General features: G+C 35.9%; 1 protein-coding gene across 1 annotated transcript in view; it reads left to right on the top strand.

The window, feature by feature from the left end:
• IL1RAPL2 (interleukin 1 receptor accessory protein like 2) overlaps positions 1 to 24,489 on the top strand; it is a 645,369-nt gene that overhangs the window by 283,974 nt on the left and 336,906 nt on the right. The window contains exon 5 of the mRNA XM_077146975.1: positions 2,658 to 2,732. Coding sequence (XP_077003090.1) covers positions 2,658 to 2,732 — 75 coding nt within the window. The remainder of the gene's footprint in view (positions 1 to 2,657; positions 2,733 to 24,489) is intronic.

Below are 24,489 nucleotides of genomic sequence, written 5' to 3'. Positions count from 1 at the left end.
ATAGTCCAATGTGGGAGATAAAGGAAGAAGAAAACAATGACCTCAAATTCATATCCTGCTGAAAGTAGGGCAAAATCATCATATTTGTCCATGAAATATTTTGCCAAATGTTGATTCTCACCCACACATCACATTCCAGTTAATTCATTTGGATGAAAGAAATATTCAAAAACAAAACTCTCTAAGAACAGTTTCAATAAGCTAAATGTCTATAGTCTGGCTGTATAAAGCAAACTGACAGTGATTCTACAAAAAAATCAAAATGACATTTTTATAAATACAATGTAGAATGATGAAATTTAATGTTACTATTATTCATGTCTTGAATATAAAGTATAGGCATGTCATACAAAGTTTGAAATGTACAAAAGGTATATAGTGAAAAATAAATTTTCTTTTTGCCTTTCTGTCCTACCGCCCACCATTCCTCTACCACCCACTTCCTCTACTCAGAGGAAACCGCTACTATGAATTTCACGTGTATCTTTGCAGAGATGTTCCTTACATGCACAAATGAATTTATTTGCATGTACACATTTATATATACACATACATGTATGAATATATATTTTTATATATTCACCTCAGTTTAAAAAAAAGAGTAACTGGAATGTTTAGGAAATGAAGTGTAGTTATTTGTAAGTCTGTCTACATGATGACAAAATCTGCATGGTTAAAAATATGTATGTATACATATATATACACACATATACACAAAATTATATATTTGATTCCATAAGGACAAGATGTCCTGTGGTTCATCAATAAAGATTTGTTGGAAAATGAGAACAATTAATTTGCTAACATTTTCCCATTTATGGCAGTCATTTGGATAGCAGGAATATGAAGCTAATGTTATGTAAAACTCTATCTTAAGTGGATTTAATAGTTACCAATAGCTATTTGGAGAGCCTCACCAAGTTCATGTATTTCCCTAACCTCACCTGTGCTTTGATCAATTCTTGGTTCTCTATCTTTGAAATTTCCTTGTAAGTATGAGATCAACCTTTCTCCTGCCTACAGGCAATTCCTAAACCAGTCCATTAACAGTGATTTAATGATTATCTCTTATGTGCCCAGCCCTATGCCATGGCCTACTGTGAATTCCAGAGAAGTATAATACATTTCCCCTAGGAGGTAAGAATCTAGTTTGGCAGATGAAGCAAGACATAAATAAATACAAGAATAATTAAAATGAATTCAGGGCATAAATACTAGCTCAGTATAAGGGCTATCATAAGGCATCATGTACCTGTGTGCCAATTCCTACCATTTCTTTTTTTCCTGTTGCCTCTCAGATTTCTCCCTTTTATCTTTATGTTCCCAGCCTCCATTCAATTATCTACAGTGATCCTCTAGTCTACTGTATCATGTCCAGTTTCCTCTGCATGTTTCTTAGGACCCTCCAGAATCGAGCCCCATCCTATCTATCCAGTTTCATTTCCAACTACTTGACATCATGAAGCAACTTGCCCTCCACACCACCCCATTCAACCCCACCTCACCAGAACATTTTCTTATAACCACAATATACTTGCTAAGTTCTACCCCTTTGCCATGGTTTATGCTGTCAAAATTTCCTGAAATTCTTCCTCCTTACTATTAGCCTTTGCAAATCATCTCTGTCGTTAAAGTTCATATGGAAACCAATTTCCTTTATTAAACTTTCCCCAATACTGAGCCAATATTGGCCTCTCCTCTCTCCATTTCTATAGCACATGTAGCTGTATAGCTCAAATGCTACATTTCTTCTTTAGATAGTATTCTAGTGAAGTACTGTATTCTCTGTATATTTTGGTGGGTTAGTCCTGTATTCAAACCTTGTATAAATTAATTGAGGGCAAGGCTAAAGATTTTTCTTTCCTTCTCTTTTAGCACCTAACATAAGAATTAGTACACAAAAATACTAAAATCAGTATTTTTTTTAATCAATTGCACTAATATTTATTATATTGTATTAGATATTGGGGTGGAAGATGTGGAATGATTCAGAGGCTTAGAAAGTTCATTCCTCCAGAAACGTCCATTAGGGTTATATTTCCTTGAGAATATTTAGAGCTACAAAGAAGTCAACATGGGAATTTAATGTTTCTCTAATTATACTTTTAAATCTATATTTCGGTACACTCACAAGCTTATAAAAAAACCACTTGAGGGCGGGCCGCGGTGGCTCAGCGGGCAAAGTGCTTGCCTGCTATGCCGGAGGACCTCGGTTCGATTCCCGGCCCCAGCCCATGTAACAAAAACGGAGAAACAGAATACAATAAAACAAGAAAAATGTTTAAAGATGTTTCCCTTTCTTCCTTCCTTCCTTCCTTCTATCCTTCCTTCCTTCTCTCTGTCTTTCCTTTAAAAAAAAAAAAAAAAAAAAAAAAAAAAAAAAAAAAAAAAAAACCACTTGAAAATAGTCCATTTGTTTGATCTTGTTGGGAAATGCAGCTGTCGAAATGGACTATTTTCAGTGAATCAATGGTGCTCTAAATATGCTGGAAAATGGATATTGTATGGATAGAGTAGCAAGCAAAGTAGGAACACTGCCTAATAAATGTTTACACACCACCAAGTCTACAAACATTAAATATCATACATGATTAAATCTTTCCTGTCCTATAATTTATCTCAATTTTTCTATTACCTTCTTTCATTTTCTCTTGTAGCTTTACTCACAGACAAGCCTCCCAAGCCATTGTTCCCCATGGAGAATCAGCCAAGTGTTATTGATGTCCAGCTGGGTAAGTCCCTTTCTCAGAATAGTAGATCCTAAATTTGCTCTCTGTTAACAGAAGGACAGATTTATTGCCACTCTTATTACATGCGAATCAATTTGTTTCTGCTCATTTATAACCCTGGAATTCAGTGCAATAGCAGTTTAAGGAAATGTACTTGTATTGCATCAAGGAATGGTAGTACTAATTGGTTACTCTGGGTTTTAAGTGTTCTGCACAACAGACCTTTTTAATTCTGTGATTGACAGATTCACAGGTATATTGCATCAGTCATTAGTACTGAAAACTTTTCATGCATGTCAGCCCCAATTTTTATTTGGGGAACATTAAGTCCTGGAAAACTACAACTTCTTAAAATAAAAGACAACCCTTCAGTATGGTCTATAAAATTATTTGATAATATTTTTCCAATGGTATAATCCAGGGCTGTTTAAATATTTTGTAGGTTGTGATCCTGAATATTTATAAATCTATGGTGTTGATAAAAGTAATAAGTTGATTCGTAGGTGCTATTGTCTTTTTACAGTCACAAATAATGACACAGACGTTGAATCTCTTTTTTGAGTTCCATACCACAAATCCTTGTATTTGTGAACTGTAAACTTGACTCTCAGAGGCCTACTCAGATCTCTTTTAAACTGTGTCCTTTATTCTTAACCATTTTCCTTTACCATCTGTGACCTTTTATATATATTGGGTTTCATCTTAGTAATCAGAATTTCTTCATTTCTAAAGAAGAGAATCACAAAAGAACTGAGTAAATAAGCTGGAAATATATGAGGCTTATTTTGGAAATATGATTAATTGAAATCTGTGACTGTAGTGGTACCCACCAATTATAAAGCCAGGAAAGATTAATTAGCCCAGATATTTCACTCACTTTACAAGGTTTTGATGCAATTTTTTATTTTAGCAATCCAATTTGGATTGTTATAGGCTTATTTCTATTTTGAAAATGGGAGAGAGAAAATTACATTCCTAAGAGCTTGTTCATTTAAAAAAAATGAAACATAGCACATTGTTGTTTTTAAATGCAACCTAGCAATATGAGTGCCAAAGTTAAGTATTAAAAAAAATAGTGGGAAGAGAAAACAATAAACCTCTTGTCAAGAATGGCCTATTGAAATAGTGCTTGAAGTCTTAGACTATGGTACTTCTGTCCTCTATTCCCCTAGTTTTATTTTGTAGAGTCATTACATTTTATTAAAGTGAAATCTGGATGTGCTGACCTCCTCTTCCCAATAATTTTTACTAACATCTCTCTGTCTCAAACTGCAATTAAAAAAAAAAACCCAAGAGTACTCTGTGGTTTGCCAGAGGTTATATGAAGCCATAATACGATCTTGTACCATTAATTTATGTGGGAATTTCAATGGAGAAATTGATTTTACATGAACACTGATATATTATAGACTTGAAAGAAATATTCACAAAAATAATTCAAATAAAGCATGAGTTAATTTTATGTTCATGGGCCCTGGAGTATACTCCTTGATTCTCCTTTGCCATTAGCCAAAATTCAGGAGAAAAGTTTGAGGAGTACCGCTCTAAAGCAAAGGGACGAAGCCTCATGAGAGGTACATTTAATTCAGGTTCACTAGGTGTAGCACCTGTATATGCTCTTCAGGACATTTTAAGATATGTGTTTTGTGTAAATATGAATTAAAACCGTAGGTATATTTGTCAAAATACTCCATACACAAGTCAAATCAGTAAAATAATTTACTTCTATTTTTCATGACATACAAGGCTAAGCTTTACAGTGTTCACTTTGTAACACAATTTGGAAGTAACTTTATTGACAGAGAGATGGAGACTTGCCCACTTTTTCATCCCAGAAAGGCTGTTTCTCTGAAATGATAATATAACCATATAATTCAGAGGAAAACAAAATCAGTCAAATCAGCTATTTGAGTTTTCAGAGCACATGACTGCTTAATTTAAAGTGATTTTAACTTTCTCATAGATCGATATAGCATAATTTATTCAAAACTTGAAATCATTGTATAACTTACTCTTTTACCTCAATAGTAAAGGGGCATTAGGAGCACTGAAAATGTCAGAGAGTTTCCTAGTGTCAGTGGGAATTCTGCATTCAGAATAATGATAGTTTTGAAAACACCATGTGTAAAAAAAGATATAAAGGTAACTGGCTATTAGACACCTCTGTCCATGTCTGGAAAACTTTCAGAATTCAATAAGCTGATGAAAATTTCTGGAAATGATTTTCTTTCTGTATCTAAATTTTATCAAGTACATTCAGAGCAGAGATCCTCAAACTATGATTAAAAAATGCAAAATTCCAATCCAAATGGATAAGCACTTTACCAAGTTTGTTTCCAAAATTCCAGCACCTAAAAATTGAGGCAATATTCTATCAGATCAAAGTTAGCTATAGATATATTTGTTACTCTTGCCATCTAAATGTAGTTTCTCATTCCCCTCTTCTTGAATCTGTGTTATACTTAGGGACAACCTTAACTAATGGGATGTGACAGAAATGATGCTCTTAGATTGTGGAGGCTGGTCCAAAAGAATCCTTGCAACTTCTGTGTGGGTCTTTTGGTCTGCTATGCTGGTAGAAGCAAGCTACTATGTAAAAAGGCCAATTTCTGAAGCCACCATGCTATGAGAACCTCAAGCAGCTGTATGGAGGGTTCCTGGAGGATGAGACAGCATGTGAAGAAAGAGAGGACAAAAAGCACTAAAGTCCTGGACATGTGAATGAAGAAGCCAACTTCGAAGTGGGTCTCCCACCCCAGTACCCTGACTTAATGCTGTGTAGGTCAGAGACAAACCATTAAGATGAACCTTACTCAAATTTTTGATGCAAAAAAATTATGAGCAAAAGAAAATGGATGAAAAAACAAAACCAAAACAAAATCAAAAATCAAAAAATAAGAAAATGGATGAGGAGGCAGGGCATGATGGTGGTATAGGAAGGTTTGGAATTCAGTTAGACCTCTAGAGCAGCTAGTAAATAGTCAGGAACTGTCTGGAGCAACTGTTTGGGGAATATCAATGACCAAACACACATTGTAACCAGTTTGGAATGACTGGAAAGGCCGAGATCACAACGCAGAGCTGTAAGTAAAGCACCAACATTTCAAAGGCTAGCACCCTCCCCCTATAACTGACAAAGCAGGATGTTGGAGACACTTCTCTGTGGGAAAGAAGAAGAACTCTTTACTAGGAGCAAGGGAAGGTAACTTAACCAAGCTCCAATTGTGGTTTTAATTGACAAATTTGGACTTCTGAATATAAGCTCTGAGCACAGATAAACACAGAGAAAACAGGAAAGGAACCCTGAGGTATCTTCCAGAAGAAAGGAGATGGAGTTGATGAAGAAAAACACAAAACAAAACAAAGAGGCTTTTGGAGTTGGCTGAGTTCAGAACACTGGAAAAGGGCTGTGCCCCAAGAAATGGGACACACAGGGCCATGTACTAACTGTGGCTCTTGACAGGCGAACACTGAAGGCTGGGGAGACTTGTTCTGAGAAGGGATTATATAGATATATATTTCTTTTTTTATCTTCTTTTTTCTTATTTTTGAAAGTATTATAAGTAGCTCATTAGAGAAAGCCTCAAGAATTTTCAATAGTCACTGCTGACCTAGCAAGGGTAGAGTTAAGACAGGTATTAGATACAAAGAAAAAAGTCAAGTGAAGAAGATAATTCCTTAAAGGGTATGTCTTCCCCAAGAAAAGGGGTGAGGTGGGGGCAGCCCTCCTTTAGAGAATTTAGAACCCAGGAACTGGAAAAAAGAAACATCTTAAGTTTGCCTTCCCCTCAGTCTCTACCTCAACCATACCCCTGGCAGGCTAGGAATTAATGGCTCTACACTACTTCACACCAGTGGGGAACTGTGGGCTGACAAGCGCCACCTGCTGGACAGGATAGGATAAGCACTGAGTCTAGAGGCTCTACAAGAGAGACAACCTGCTGGGTGTCAGGGAAGCTTGATACTATTTACACCCTCCTCCTGAGACATGGGCCTACCTTGTCTGGGAAAATCTGATTGGGTTTGATAATATCTGGGGAAACCCTCCTCAAAAAAGGTTCCATATAGGCAGGGCAAGAACCAGAAGAACAAAAGCTAAAAATGCCTGATTAGTTAAGCAAAAGCTATGCTAGAGATCTAGAATAAGTTGAACAGAGCATGAAAGAATAGACAACAAAGCCAATCAAGAAGAAAACCCTAAGTAAAAGAGTGAAAATGACTTCCAGAATGACCTAATCAAGGAAATCACATGCCCAGACAACTGCAAAAAATTTACAAGTCATACTAGGACAAGTGAAGATACGCAATAAACTAACAATTTGAAAAAGTTACAGGAGTTGAAACAACTAATTAAAGATGTTCAGGCAAGCATGCTGAATCAATCCAAAATCAAATCAATGAGTTGAAGGAAGATATGGCAAAAGTGATGAATGATATAAAGAAAACATTGGGCAACCATAAAGAAGAACTCAAAAATTTGAAAAAACAAATGTCAGAACTCTTGTGAAGGACATGCACAATAGAAGAGATGAAAAACACAATGGATACAACAGTGGATTTGAAGAGGCAGAAGAAAGGATTAGTGAACAAAAGGACAGGACATCTGAAATCTTAGCATAAAAGAACAGATAGGGAAAAGAATGGAAAAATTATGAACAGGGCTCAAGAAATTGAATGACAACATGAAGCACACAAATATATGTGTTATGGATGTCCTAGTAGGAGAGGAGAAATGAAAAGGGGCAAAAGGAACAATAGGGGAATAATCACTGAAAATTTCCCATCTCTTATGAAAGACATAAAATTACAGATCCAAGAGGCACTGAGTACTCCAAACAATATCAATCTGAATAGACCTACTCCAAGATACTTACTAATCTGATTCTCAAATGTTAAAGACAAAGAGGGAATTTGAAAGCAGCAAGAGAAAAGTGACTCATCACATACAAGGGAACCTTGATAAGACTATGTGCAGGTTCCTAGGCAGGAGCCATGGAGTCAAGAAGGCAGTGGTATAATATGCTTAAGATACTGAAAAAAGAAAAAACTGCCAACCAAGAATTCTATATCTGGCAAAACTGTCCTTCAAAAATGAGGAAAAGGGGTTCATCGGTAGTTCAGTGGTAGAAGGCTCATCTGTCATGCAAGAGACCCGGGTTCAATTCCTGGCCCGTTCACACCAAAAAATATATATATATATATATATATATATATAATATTTTCAGGCGAACAGATACTAAGAGTGTGTATGAATGAAAGACTTGCTCTAAAAGATATGCTTAAGGGAGCACAGCAGGCAGATAAGAAAAGACAGGAAAGAGGTCCGGAGAAGAATATAGAAATGAAGACTATCAATAAGGTTAAAAAGAGAAAAAATAAGATATGATCTATTGGAAGAAAATCATGACACATAATAAATGTGGATAAGCCTTGAGGACATTATGTTGAGTGAAGTTAGCCAGAAACGAAAGGACAAATATTACAGTGCCTTACAAATATGAAGTAACATTAATGTTCGAACTTTGAGAGTTAAAGATGAGAACCCAGGTTATCAGGAGATAGAAAGAGGGTAGAGATTGGGCATTTGATGCTGAAGGAGTACAGAATGTTCAATAGGATTGATTGTAAAGATCCAAAAATGGATAGCACAATACTATCTGATGGTAGCACAGTATTGTAAGTACACTGCACAAAGCTGAGTGTGAGTATGGTTGAAAGAGGAAGGCTAGGGGCATATGTGACACTGGAAGGAAAGATATAAGACAAAGCCTGGGACCGTGTAACTTAGCAAAACTTAAAAGGGACAATGATAGTGATTAAGTGTACAAATATGAGAATGTTTTTACATGAAGATAAGAGGAGCAAATGAGTGTCAACGGTGCAAGATGTTAAAAATGGAAAAGTGTATGGAAAAATACAATCAATGCAGACTAGGGTCTATAGTTAACAGTACCATTGTAATTTTATGCTTCCATTAAGTGTAACAACAGCAATATACCAAAGCTAAATGTAAATAAGAGGTGGAATTAAGGGAGGGGTATGATATTCTTAGTGGTGGTGGAGTTTCTCCATTTTATTCTCTTCATTTTTTCCCTCTTCTTTCTTTGCAGAAGAAATGGAAATGTCCTTATAAAGAATGTGGTGGTGAATGTATAACAATCCCATTATACTAGAAACTACTGATTGTTTTTCATAGGATGGATTGCATGGTGTGTGAATAAAACTTTTTAAAATTTAACCAAAAGATACAGGTGCTGGAGAAAATGAGGAGAGAGAGATGTACCTATTCACTGTTTGTAGATAGTAGAATGGTGCAGTCCCTCTGGAAGTCAGTGTGGTGGTTCCACAGGAGGCTAAGTATAGAGTTGCCATGTGATACAGCAGCCCCGTTATTATGTATATACTTGAAAGAGCTGAAAGCTGACATATGAGTGGATATTTGCACACTGGTATTTATGGTGGCAGTATATATAATTTGTAATGAATGGAGGTGGCCTAAGGATATATCAGCTGATGAACAGAAGAGTGAACTGTGGTGTATTAATCCACCACAGTTGGAATATTGAATGGTTGCAAGAAGGAATGAAATTGTGAGGCATGCAACTAGGTGAATAAAACTGGAGGACAGTATTTGAGTGAAATAAGCCAGGAACAAAAAGACAGATATCATAATGAGTTACTAATACAGTCTAATTACAATGTGCAAATTCTGAGAATTGAATTCAACAGCATCAGTTATCAGGGTAAGGCTTATTGTAAAAGTTCCTAGACTGCACGGTCTTAAAGCAGTCACATCTATTCTTGAGTTGTGACTATTATTTTTAAATTCTGAGAAGCTGAGCTCTCTGTGTATGACCTGGTTATTCCCTGGAACTTTGGGTATCTATGTGACACCTGAGATTCAGAGCTAGAGTTTGGCAGCTATCACCCCAATCAGCAACTGTTAAAAAAGCTGTAAAAGAGAACAGACTTCACATAAGAGATATGAATGAAGCTGATCTGGAAAAGCATTTGCAAAATCCCCTTGAGGGAGTGGGGAAAAATATAGAAAAATTAAAATTCCTGCCTGGGGAAACTTGATGTTCTCAAAAGCATTGAAGACTGCCAATTTAATATCCTAAATCCTTGATCTTGCAGCTTGTCCTTATGAAACTTCTTCCTGCAAAGTTTAAGACTTTTTATAATTATGCTTAAGAGTCACCCCAAGAGAACTTCTTTTGTTGCTCAGAAACAGCCTCTCTTTAAGCCAGGTAAACTCACTGCCCTTCCCCCATGTGGGAAATGACTCCCAGGGGTTATAAATCTCCCTGGCAACGTGGGACATGACTCCCAAGGATGAGCTCGGCCCTGGCATTGTGCGATTGAGAAAAACTTCTTGACCAAAACGGGGAAGAAAAATGAAGTTTCAGTGGCTGAGAAATTTCAAGTATGGTTGAAAGGTCATTCTAGAGGTTATTCTTATACTTATACAATATAGCATGCACAGTGTGACCACGTGGCTGTGAAAACCTTGTGACTGACACTCCCTGTATCCAATGTATGTACAGATGAGTAAAAAAATAGTCAATAAATAAATAAATGATAGGGGGTATGGAGTATGGAATATTTTCATTGTTCTTTTTTACTTTTATTTTTATTCATATTTTCATTGTTTATGGAGTATTAAAAATGTTCAAAACTGGATTTGATAGTGAATGCACATCTACATGATGATATTGTGAATCACTGATTGTAGACTTTTGATTATTATATGGTATGTGAATATATCTCAATAAAATTTTAATAAATAACTACACAAAAATAAAAGTAAATAGATGCCATCCGCCATATGTTAGGGGTAGTTGTTAGGAAAAGTAGATGACCAGAACAAATGATTAGTTTTCTCCAGAGCATTCTCAATTCATTTTTCCTATGGACAAAATCCCATGCAGCCATTTTACACAAAATGAGAAAGGTTATGGGAAATATCTGAGTACCAACCAGGTAATTTTAGACAACATGGTTTGGGGAAATTGTTTATGTAGTTTCTGGAGGGTTACACTCAGTTCTCAGTCCTGCATGTTTCTAAAGGCAATCCAATAAATGAAAATTTTCAGTAGAAATAAATAATTTGTAGTGCATGGAGTTGGCATCAGTACAGATTTTTTTTGCATCTCTAGAGGAAAATAAGCATCTTGACTTTTTCTCTCTTACAGTGTAATCCATTAGTCATCCACAAGGTTCTAGAAATTTACATACAGTTTTGCTGACATAGTGATGACAGTTTGGTTGTTGCTAAACTATGTTCATATTGTAATGCTGAAAGAAGATTAATCTTAACCAAATAACCATCTATTTTGTGATGATATACACATCCATACCAAAATAATCTGAAACTATTGCTCTCACAAGGCAAGCCTATGAAACTAAAGCTGCCTGTAGGAAATATAAAGACAAAAGTAGTGTAAAAACGCATTTAAAAATACAATTCAGTCTTGTCATCTTCAATTTATTTTCTCTCTCTGAAGGTAAATTTAGTTTTAAATTTGAGAAATAAGCCTTTACTCTCCTAAGGCTAATTGTTTTCTCAGCAGCTGAAAATGAATATATTTTCAACATTTTTTCTAAAAAAAAATTACATTATGAATATATTAATTTTATTGCACCTTTAATACCAAAGTACTAAAACACCATTGCAACATGTTCCCCTCTTGAAATCTTTTTATTTTATTTATTTATTTTTTGCGTGAGCAGGCACTGGGACTCAAACCCAGGTCTCCGGCATTGTAGGCGAGAGCTCTGCCTGCTGAGCCACTGTGCCCCACCCCATTCAATGATTTTTATAAGATACAGGAATCGAACCCAGGTCTCCGGCATGGCAGGGGAGAACTCTGCCTGCTGAGTCACGGTGCCCCTACCACAATGCTTTTTATAAGATAAAAATGAATGCTGTACAAACCATAATACACTCCTAGATGCTTTGGAAAAAAAAACCATGAACATATTTGAATGCAAAGATGTATGATCTGCCATCTAACTTTAATTGAGAGTGAATTTGAAAATATGTCCTATTCTAATTGAGGATCATAATTTTCTTCTTAGATGTTTCCTAACTTAAAATAACCCAGTCATTGTTATGCAGAGCATAAATATAGACATCATTTACTTTCTCTTTCTGTGTCAAAGCATTAAAATGAAGACAGTATAAGCGGGTGTAAGGTATAGCAGAAAAACTCGAACCAGTGAAAAATCCAAACTAATTGGATTACCTCAGATGTTTCAAAAAGTGAAATAGTTGATCTCTAGATGAGTCTGATTTGGTATGAATGATTCTTTCTATTCTCATTGAGAATTTATTTTTTATAGGCTATTTAAATTCATATTTCCTGACTGTTATGTGCTACTGGCTTAAACTTCTCTATGTGTATAAGAAATGTTAATCTTCATCAGAAATTGATTTCCCTAGCTTATCAGTTTCTACTAAAAATTATATTAGCTCCACTAAAAGACCACTTGAAAAGACTGTGCAAGAGAACAAAGCAAAATGAAATATTTAAGGCAATACTTGAGGCTATAAAGCAAAAAGAAAAACAAAACTACTAACTGGACCACAATTAGGAAATCAGCTGTTCAATGAAATCTTTTTTTAAAATTAACTATATTCCATGGTTTAACTTAAGGTTCACTGCTTGTGTAGTGTAGTTCTATGGTTTTTGAAAAAGTTTTATTCAGTTATCATATATAGTCTAATATTTACCCTGTATATTTCAGTGCTATTTATTACATTCACACTGTTGTGCTATTCTCACCATCATCCATTACCAAAATATTTCCATCATTTGAAATAGGAACCCTGTATATTTTAAGCTTTAACTTCCCATTGCCTGGTAATGTTCTCAAGAGTCAAATATGTTGTAGTATGTATCTGTATTTCATTCCTTTTTATTGCCAAAAATGCTCCATTAGGTGGATACATCACATTTTATTTATCCATTCATCAGTTAATGGGCACTTTTAGGTTGTTTCCATTATTTGAATATTATGAACAATGCTTCTATAATGTGAACATTAATATATACAAGATTTTGTGTGAAAATATGTTTTCAGTTCTCTTGGGAAGGTACGTAGGAAGAAAATTTCTGGGTCATATGGTAAACACTGTGTAATCATTTGAGGAATTGCCAGAATGTTTTCAAAAGCAACGAATCACTTAACATTCCCACCAGTAATGTATGTGGATTCCAGTTTCTCCAGTTCCTCTTTAACACTCGATAGCATCTGAATTTTTGTTTATAGCCATCCTAGTTGTTGTTAAGAGTTATCTTACTGTGGTTTTGATTTGTATTTCCCTAACAGCTAATAACGTTGCACATTTTTTCATGTGCTTATTAGCTATTTATATATCTTCTTTGAAGAAATGTCTATGCCCCATTTTAAATATAAAGATTAGGTACGGAGAAGTTATATAACTTTCCCATAATGGAACTTGTAAGTAGTGAGGCCAAAGTTGGCACCTTAACCCTTACCTAAAATGCTTTTGCTTAATGTTAGTATATTGTTTACTCAGTCCTTTTGCACAGAGGACTTACCATTCTTCTTTCCCTTTTAAAATGTATTTTTGGACAGGAGGTGAGTGATCATATATGAGGAAGTTAAAGGGGTATCCAGTGTGAATTGATTCAGTGGGGGAAAAGAAATAATGGAAACAGCATTATTTTAACTTTTTGCCCTTTATAGCTTAATCCCAATCTCCTATCCAAATGGCAAACTGATTTGGAAGCTGTAGACATACCAGAGAACCGATTGTGAAGCACAAGACAGTACAGAAAAGTTTTCTGGAGGGATGTGCACTTAAATAACCAGAAAGCTGCATGAACCTCAGCATGTGAGCAGAGAATTTGAGAAATTCATCTGTGCCATACAGTGATAGGAAAAAAAAATTAGAAACTAAAATTAAGAATTTCTCTGCTATTGGAACTTATTAGTAATATATGACAACTGAAGGAACTATTCCAGTGCAACATGTTCTGTCCATTTTGATATCAATTAAGTGAGGTCAGAGAGGCAGGGAGTGGTTATATAATGCAGGAAGCTTCTAAGAAGAGAAGTGTCATGATACAATTTACATATGTTTTTTGACTTTTTACTTGGAAATAATTTTAGACTTACAGAGACATTTTAAAATAAATACAGGGAGTTCCTATGTATCTTTCATGCAGCTTCTTCTAATGAGAAGCTTAATTAGAGTACTCTTGCAATGTTGTAGGCAAAAGAAGAAGATGACTCAGGTGAAGGTGGTGGCAGAGATAGGGATGAGTATTTGAGGTGAGGTAAAATCAATAGGGCTTATATTAAGCTAACCTACTATTTCCCAGACACTGTTAAGTGCAGGGGATGCACCAGTGTGCAAAGGAGACATGGTTCCTGTCTTCAAGAAGGTTTCAGTCTAGTGAACTTGGTAATGCATTACATATGGGGCAGTCAGAATGAGGACAGTGTAATAAAACTCGTCCAGGTTTTGACTTAAGCAACTGAACGAATACAGATGTCATTTATTAAAGCGGGTGACTCAATTACCCATTACTCTATAAAAACTACCCCAAAATTTAGTGACTTGAAGTAACAATAATTTAATATTTCTCATGATACAGTGATTGGCTAGGTGGTTCTTCTGCTGTACATGATTTCAACCACGGTTTCTCATGTGATTGCATTTAACTGAGAGCTTGGCTGGGCCTGGAACATCTATCGTGGTCTTACATTTCTGGGGCCCTAGTGTTAACTTTCATCAGGGACATCTCATTTCTTTTCCACGTGGCTTCTCTCTCACCAAATGGTATTTCATTATTCACTCTTTTAGCCTGGTCTTCTTTATGTAGCAGCTATCTTCTAAGACAGGAAGAAATGGTCAAGCTCCTTAATACTAGGCCTGGAATGGTCATTATCTTCAGCAAATTCTCTTGTTCAAAGTCACAAGATAAACCCAAATTCAAGGAGAAGGGAAAAATTCCATGTCTTGATAGGAGGAAGTGTTTGTGCATAATTGTTGGTGGCCATCTTTGGAAACAAACCACCACAGTAGGAAAGACTGGAAGGGGATTTGATTATAAATCAGCTCATCAAAGGAGAGTATAGAATATTAGAGCTATAAAGATCCTGAGAGCTTACCCACCTGTATCATTTTTCACATGAGAAAACTCAAGTCCGTAGAAGAAAAGTGGAGTATTTAAGGTTATACTAGTTAGTACAATGTATCTTATGTACAGTTATCCCATTTCTCCTGATTCCCAGGCCAGTACTTTTTACACTACATTCCTGCTACCCCTACATATGAGAAAATGCCATCTATTCTTAAATTTTCCTTCTGTGAACATTTCTCAAGCTAACATTTAAAGGAAATGTAACTTGTTTCCAAGGAACCTCGTAGGTTTCTTGTGCTTGTGGAAGATTAAGTAAACAGAACGCCATATTAGGAAACCAAGAAATAAATTGGGCCCTGGCTATTCTTCATTTCTAGTGCCTGTTTATGAAAATGGATTCACGTTGTGCCATTTTATGTTGTTCTTACTCTGTCAAGAGGATGAATTATTTGAATTTGAATGCCTCATATATTCTGTAAATTACAAATAGTAACATTCAGCTCTACAATTTTGACCTTTACAACAATATATAATTTTCAGGGTATGCCATTGCACATCTTCTCTTGTTTATAGCCTCAGTGAACTGAGGAAAAGAGTGTGATGGCCATCAAATCAAAATATACAATACATAGAAGGTCAAAATAATGTATCATGAGACTATTTTTCAAAGCAAGATTAAAATAAAGGTAAATCTGTCTTATTATTTCCTCCCTCTCCCAAGACTCGTACAATGAGAAAATCAGATTTAAAAACTATGTTCAAGATGATGATATAGACAGCAGAAATGAACAGTATAATGACTAAAAGTTGCTCTAATTTTTTTAACTTCATTTTGAAAAGGAATTTTACCATGTATAGGAAAACTATGGATGTATTTCACAAATGAGCCTTATGTTCCTGCATTTACCAGCGTTGTTCTTTGACGCTCTCTTAAGGATCTCTAATGGTCTCAAGTTTCTAAAATTTTAATTTCAAATTTAATTTTAATACAGAAAAAGCATCTAGCTTATACTTAGGAGAAGCACAGCATATATCTGGAAATCAAGATAATGTTGGAACTTTACAAAAGTTAAGAACCATTATTTTTCATGGTCCCAAGCTATTGCCGTAGATTCCCCAGGACTTTACTCTGAAGAATGGCTTGAGAAAATTTCTGAACTACTCCAATGTAGAGCATCCTGAAAGAGTCACTGCTCCTTTACAAAGTGATCTTTCATTATTTCCCCCCAAACAGGGATGAGATCCAGAAATTCCCTAAGAACAGGAAACAGCTATCATTTTAAAATTTCTTCTAGAACCCATATAGCAACCTTAACAGTGCTAAACCCAAGTTGGAGTCCATTTAATTCTTCGGATTACTTATAATCTTACCCTTCAACATCAAGGTTCCTTTTAGAGAAAATATTGCTAAGATTAGCATAAATAACTGATTCCTGAAACTGTAATCAAAGCTAATGAGAGCAATAAGCCATAGATGTTGGGCTGGTTATTCACATCACTTAGCTTTAATCATTATGCCTTTTGTCTTGTATTAAAATAAATACACAGTTGCGTTTGAATTTCACATTGCCTCCACACTGCTACTTACATATCATAAGGTTTACCTCAAGCGGCTAGTATTGCCAGCTCTGAAAAAAACTGATAACATGCTCTTAAGCTTCTGAAGTTGGAAAGCCTTTGTGTAGTCATAGAATTACTCACAGGAACTAGAAAAGAAAAAGGAGAAAGCATTTCTTTACTGCTGACTTTATAAAAAGAAAAACAAGAACTTTTCCATTTCTCTCTACCTATAATCAACACTTGGAGTTTTATTCATTGATCAAGTACCAGTGCTTACAGATTCATTCACATGGCAGTGGCAGAAAGTATTGACTATTAACTACCAACTAAATCACAGTAGATTCACAGACCAGGATTATCAAGGTATCTTCTATAGAGCACAGAACAGTACTCTGAGTCAGGAGACAAGGGATATGGTCACAGCTATGTCACAATGAGGTTTGATGATGCCAAATAATTTTACCACTGTAACTCAACTTTTCCTTCCTAATATACAAAATACTGATTTATTCATTGATTGAACAGGTATTTACTGACAGCTTGCTATGTGTCAGGCACAATTCTAGGTATTAGAAATGTAGTAATGAACAAGACCAACAAGTCCTCGCCCTTATGAAACTTTCATTTTAGTTGGAGAAAGATAATTATTATGCAAACGAATGCATAAGATACAGATTCTGATATGTTATATGAAAGAAAAGAACAAGATGATGTGATAGAAACTAATTGAGGGAGACCACTTTGTATAGGGAGATAAGAGATGGCCTCACTGAAGTGGTGATGTTTAAACTGAGAATTGAAGGATAAGAATCAGCCATTGATGGAAAAAGCTTGAGGAGCTTAGACAAAAAAACAAAACAAAAATAAAAAACTGCCTTTCATTGGCCAGCATAAGGGTTACAGACTGGGACAATGATAATAGGCATTGAATAGAAAGAAGCTAGTTTGATTGGCCTTTATAACAGTTGGACCCAAGAAGTTGTCCCTTTTAGTAGCCTCTGGCTAACAAAAAAAATATTTACAAATAAACACTTTTGAAAATCCACGAATCATATTTAATTTAATAAGGTAAAAGATATGAGTACATATATATGTGTGTGTGTGCTAAGTCCTTCCCACTGACAGTGAGCAATAAGCCAATAACTAATAAAAAACATTTCAAGGAGATAAAATTAGTGATTGTATATAGTCTGCAGCCACAGAATAAACTAATCTGCCTGTTGTCCAGTTGACTGCATTAGCTGTAGTCTGAAAAAACTTGAAAACTCGGTGGCAGAAACCTCATGCTAGTGTTTCCCTCTAGTATGGCAAGGTACATTTGCAAATAAATCTCTCACTTTTGAAGTTTTATAGTGAATATTAGTCAATCAAAATCTCTATCACATTATGTAGTAAAGAAACCCATTTAATTGTGTTTAATGCATCACTTCTTTAATATATTTGACCATGGAATATTTTGAATGGGTGTGTGTGTGTGTGAATACATGTGTGTGCATGAGTGTGTGTATGTAGATGTGTTATGCTCACCAACATCTCACTGAGCACACCTAGGAAATGATAGGTGTGAGTTTCAGTAACTTGAGTGAAAGCCAAATGGATTCTGTCTTTGAAAGCACTAAATTTTACCCTACATGTTATATAGAATAATGCCAACTCTTACAAAAAAAAAGACGTCCAGGTCCTACTCCCTGGAATCTGTGTATATATTACTTTGCAGGACAAAGGGGAATTAAAATTGCAGATGAACTATCCTATATTGTCCAGGTGAGCCCAATGTAATTACAAGTGGAAGGGGCACTGGGGTGGGGGGTGGGGTGGGTAAGTCAGTGATGTAATGTGAGCATTCAACCTGCCATTGATTGCTTTAAAATGGAGGAAAGAGGCCATTAGCCAAGGAATATGACAGCCTCTAGAAGTAGGAAAAGACAAGGAAATGGATTTTCCCCTAAAACATCAAAGAAGAAACATAGCTCTGCCAACACCCTGAATTTAGTTCAGTGAGACGCTTGTCAGACTTCTGGCCTACATAATTGTAAGATAAAATTGTGCATTTTAAATCACCAAGTTTGCAGTCATTTGTTATAGCAGCAATAGATAACTAATACAATTTATCTTGTGGTAGACTTTACTCCACTGGTAGAGACACTAGCACCATATTCAGAGCCCATTTAGTAGACTACTTTGTTGATAAGGCATAGATTATGCAGTTCCCTCAGTCACACTGACTGAGATACACTACAGAATCTTACCACTCACGATTGCATAGGGAGATCGATGCAAATCAAGATCTGACTAAATTGTATAAAGCATAAAAATTATAGAGATCATTTCACTCACCAGCATATTCATATTTGTCACCAATTCTGTTTAATCACTCTTGGTTATGATTTCAGAAAAGATCACTGGTCATGTTGAGATAATTATTTTCTACTGCATCAGCTTTGTAGCTCCACATCTACAAGGTCATCAGGAGTATGAATGATGTTTATTTTTACTCATTTCATTTTTGTAACAAGTATTCTTGGGTCCTGCTTCTTTAAACCAGAAGGAGTTTTATAGAAAAGCTCTTCCTAGTAAGTTATTATGTAATGTCCTATATATACAAAAAAAAAAGAGCTCAACTGACCTTGTCTCTGTATGCCATATGCTTTGAATGGTTTTTGTTGACACCAAGAATTATCCCTGAACCAGCCATCCACTCATGTATCTTTTGCATAACAAGTAGCCAACATTCAGCATCTAAGATCTAGAATATAGCGGGCCACGGTGGCTCAGCAAGCAGAGTTTTTGACTGCCATCCCAGAGACCCAGGTTCGATTTCTGATGCCTGCCCATGCAAAAAAATAAATAAAGAAATACTGAATAGGCTGGCAATGGTGGCTCCGTGGCAGAGTTCTCACCTGCTATGCCAGAGAACTGGGTTCGATTCCCGGTGCCTGCCTATGTTAAAAAAGAAAAAAAAAGATCTAGATTATAGATTGGTACAATGATTGTGTGCATGGACTAGAGACAAGCTATTTGGTCTTCACAGCAACTAGAGCCATGAAGTTGACTTCATTGGTAGTCAGGTGAGCTAAAAGAAGAAAAAAGTTGGTATTTCTAATTTAGCTTGAGAATGATTACCATAGCATCCTCTGGTCAGTATAGTATTGAGTGAAAGGCTCTCTCTCCTTTATATCAAATGTCTTGAAATAAGCATCCAAGTGAATGAGACTCTTAATATCTCATACTCAAATGAATATGTTACAAGGTAAATATTTTGTGTTTTTATTGAACTACTGTAAATGTATATAATATAAACTACACACATGCAAGTCCTTTTTTCAGGTGGATAGCTTCTTCAGTGACAGATAACAGAGGCACTAAAACGTTTTAGTGACATCAAGTATAAAATACATTAAATAATGCAAACACTTAAGGACTCTAATTCCAAATTTTTATCTTTTCTCCCTTATTCCAGTGCTACCATATGATGCTTCTGGGTGAAAAGGCAGCTTTTGTTTTCATTGATTTAATTAAATTTGTTCCAATTGAATAGCTCTCAAGATAGGTACTGTAATTGGACATAAGTCTTTCATATTTCTCTGTGGTTTGCTTATTGAGCCAGGTCAGTGTTAAGAACTAGCTCTAGAATCTTTTGATGCATTCCATTCCAATAGAGCTGTCGCTCTGAATCCACATGGTGACATTTTCCTGGTGTTTTCCTATAGGTAGGAAGCTGTTCTCTGTGTCTTTAGGAAACATAGAGGCCAAAGTGATGCTTCAACTTTCAAACCCTCATCAAATCCATTGATGGTATTAACAACTTTGTTTTCTAAACCAAACTTAGAATGCATTATCTAACATGGTTTTTCCTCTGATGTAGAGATTTATTTATGTGGAAAGTCATACAGAGATCAAAAAAGTAATCACATTTGGTTATATATTTAACATACCACATTTCCTGAAAAGAATAAAATTCATAAGATGCGGATAAATCCAGAAAATTCAGGTAATAGAGTCATCCTTCAAACTATGGTCAGCCAGTATCCACAAACAAAGCAGAAGAAAAAAAAATCCAGGAAAGGCAGAGTTTTTTTGTTTTTTTTTTTTTATTAACATATGCTCAAAGATTGAATGGTTGTATTTTTTTCTTTTTAACATTTTGGCCACCCATTTATTTGGTTATAGGGCTCTTCTCAAATATTGAGGGCATGAAGGAAACAAAATATCATTAGTATTCAACAATTTAGTGCTTATGTTATTTCAATTTTGAAAAATTGGATTTTCGTGGCAAATGTCCTCTGTGGGAGGCCTGTATTTCTTGGCTGGGAATTGCTTTACCCCAAAAAAGTGCAGCATCTCAGTTTCCTTAAATAGTTCTGAATAGTTTCTAAATCATTCAAACTGATTCATTCAGGACCTGAAAATTTCATTTACTTTCAGCGTTTGGAACAGCTGGCATCCAGAATGAGTTTATCACCGTCAAGCCTGCCCCATTCAGAAGCATCAATCTAGCACTTTTCTAGTGCTCTGCCCTGATTTAATTTCATTAAAATATCAGACTGTAACCATCCTTTGTCATTGTTTAGGGCATTTCTTGGGTATTCTTTTTAAAATTCATGAAAATTAAGAAAGGGAACAAAGATATCTGACATTTCTGTTGACAGTAAAAGATGATTGATTTTGGAATTAAGTAGGGGTCAACAGAACAGCTGCCAGGCATGTGTGTAAACTTTTAATTTTCTAGAAGAACCTTAGATTGCAATCAGTAATTTAAAAAAGTTTAAACTGGCTGCATCAAATTTAATTTAGATTCCCTATCAAATGAAATGAAATAGCAATAGAACAGAGAAAGCTGATGTTCAGAACTTCAAGTCTATGGATTGTCAGAAAAGTGATGAGTCAACAGAAGCAGCTGTTTTTAACATACACAAATCCATTATCAATAGGAATTTACCAAGAATGGTTGGGTATCTGGCTAATTTTCAACCTGAAGCCTTTGGTCAGGAAATCAGGACTCTCTCATAGATAACACTCTGAAATGCTGTCTATCCCATTTAGAGATTTATAGGTAATAATCATTGGAGAGACAGCATGGGAAGTATACAGAAACAGTGGCTGGGATTCCTCTCACCTTCCATCTGGGACAAAGACTATAAAATCTCTCACAGCAATGAGACAGATCCCCACTGTTTGGAGACCTGAGGGACAGAGGAGGACATTTCAAGGCTCAGGTCAATGAGGGACAAACAGTCTGAGAAAACATAGAGACTGTGTTTCCAGCCTGGGTCCAAAAGTTCTTCTTCCAACCTTGAGAGAAACAAAAGCAAGCAGTCTGATTCTTGCCTGGGGGGTGGTTGAAATCTTGGGTAGCTAGGGAGATTCCTTTGACGCAAGTAAAGTAGGGGACAGAGCCCCACATTGAGTCAGATTTGGGCTGTCCAAGTGAGGGTACAAGAACCACAAAGTTTCAGCTCTGTTTGGTCAGATGCAGCCTGCGCCCAAGAATGTGAACACTTTCTGAGCATGATCAAGTTACCTAAGAGCGCTATCTGCTGGGCAGACTGAAAAGTGCGTGGGAATATTACCGAGTTTTTCAGAGACCCTACAGACCCTATCCAGACCTCTAAGACTTGGTCTGTTTACCCTGCATGGGAACCTGGCACTGTTTTGAGTGAGAAATATGGACAACCCAATTTTTAAAGCAGTGCACTGAAACAAATCCAAGTCTTGCTGGCCAGCAAAAACAAACAAACAAAAATAAAACAAAACAAAAAAGAGTACCACTGGGAGCCGGCAAACTTGTTTCACCCACGTACAGAGACCTTGCTGTGGTTCCAAGTTCCTACTTGGAGGCAGGTTACTATGGGCACCTGATTTTGGTGGGAGAATGGGAGGCGGAACCAATCTGACAACTGGCCATTAAGAGAGAGACGCAGAAAAGATAGAGAGAAAAGCCAGCCAATAAGAAACCCATTGGCAAAAAGAGAAAATAACCTCCAGAATAAACAAATCAAGAAAAACAGATGCTTAGACACCAGCAAAAGATCACAGTCATACAAGGAAGCATAAAGATATGGCTCAATCGAAGGAACATCTAATACTTAAACTGAGATATAAGAGTGGAAACAATTAATTAAAGATGTTCAAACAAATATTCTAAATAAAATCAACAAGTTGAAGGAAAATGTGGCAAAAGAGATGAAGGATATAAAGAAGACACTGGGTGACCATACATAAAAATTCAAAAGCTTGAAACAACAAATGACAGAAATTATGGGAATGAAAGGAATGATGGAGGAGATGAAGAACACGATGGACATATTCAACAGTATATTTGAAGAAGCAGAAGAAAGAATTAGTGAACCTTAAGAGAGGAAATCCAAAGTCTTACACAGAAAAGAACAGATAAGGAAAACAATGAAAAAATATGAGCAGAATCTTGGGGAATTAACTGACATCTGGAAGCACATGAATGCATGTGTTATGGTGTCTCAGAAGAAGAAGAAAAGATGGGCAGAAAGAATAATGGAGGAAATTATCCCTGAAAATTTCAGAACTGTTATGAAAGACATGGAATTACAGATCCAAGAAGTATGCCGTACCCCAAACAGAATAGATCTGAATAGCCCTACTCCAAGACACTAAGGTGATTGTCAAATGTCAAAGACAAAGAGAATTCTGAAAGCAGCAAGTGAAATGCCATCTATCACATACAAGGGAAGCTTGATAAGACTAAGTACAGATCTCTCAGCAGAAACCATGGAGGCAAGAAGGTAGTGGTATAATAAATTTAAGATACTGAAAGAGAAAAATTGCCACCCAAGAAATCTTTATCTGGCAAAACTGTCCTTCAAAAATGAGGGAAAGTTTAAAATATTTACAGATAGACAGTGAGAGAGTCCATGAGCAAGAAAACTGCTCTATGAGAAATACTAAAAGGAGCACTACAGGTAGATAAAAGACAGGAGGGAGAGATTTGGAGAAGAGTGCAGAAATGAAGATTATCAGTAACTGTAATAGGGTAAAAAGAAAAAAATAGGATATGACGTAAAATCCCTAAGAAAATGAAATGATTTACGACTTCTATGATGTGATGAAGTTAATGTATTTTATTAAGTCTAGTTTAAGGTGATGTGTATAGTTGCCAAATTGACAAGGGGTTGACATGTAGTAGTTAGGTTCAGATGTCAATTTGCCCAGGTGATGGTGCCTAATTCTATTGTTGTAGACTTGAAGCATTAATATGTGAAACTCATCTGTGGCTGATTACATCTGCACAGGGCTAAAGGGAGTGCTTTCCACAATGAGTGATGAAAATTTAATTAGCTGGAGGCTTAAAAGAGAGCTCAACTGAGCACAGCCCAAACAGATCAGCATACCTCATCTTAGCACTTGAAGCTCAGACCAGATGTTTGGAGGTGCAGAAAGGAATTACCCTGGGAAAAGCCGTTGGAACCCAGAAGCCAGGAGAGAAGGCCAATAGAGGTCACCATGTGCCCTTCCATGTAACAAAGAACCTCAGATGAAAGTTAGCTGCCTTTCCTCTTAAGAACTATAAATTTTAATTTTTATTAAAAGCTGATTCATCTCCGATGTGTTGCATTCTGACAGCTTTTGCAAGCCTTATCTCATACCTTATACAAAAATTAACTCAAAATAGATCAATGACATTAGGACTAAGGCCATAAAACTTTTAGAAGAAAATGTAGGAAAATATCTTAAAGATCTTGTGGTAAGAGATAGTTTTAACGGACCTTACACCCAAAGCATGAGCAATGAAAGAAGAAATAGAAAAATGGAAACTCCTCAAACTTGAATATTTCTGTCCATCAAAGGACCCTGGCAGGAAAATAAAGAGGCAGCCTATGCAGTGTGAGACAATATTCAGGAACCACATATCAGATAAGGGTTAATATCCAGAATATATAAAGAGATCTACTACCCAGTATCAGGAAACAAATAATTCAATTAAAAATTGAATTGGATAGATACGTTTCCAAGGAGGAATTACAAATAGCTCAAAAGCGTATGAAAAGATACTCAATTTCACTAGCTATTTCAAAAATCCAAGTGAAAACCACAACGAGATATCATCT

Source organism: Tamandua tetradactyla, chromosome X, assembly GCF_023851605.1.
Source record: "Tamandua tetradactyla isolate mTamTet1 chromosome X, mTamTet1.pri, whole genome shotgun sequence".
NCBI lineage: Eukaryota > Metazoa > Chordata > Mammalia > Pilosa > Myrmecophagidae > Tamandua > Tamandua tetradactyla.
This window is presented reverse-complemented; position numbering and strand designations above follow the sequence as displayed.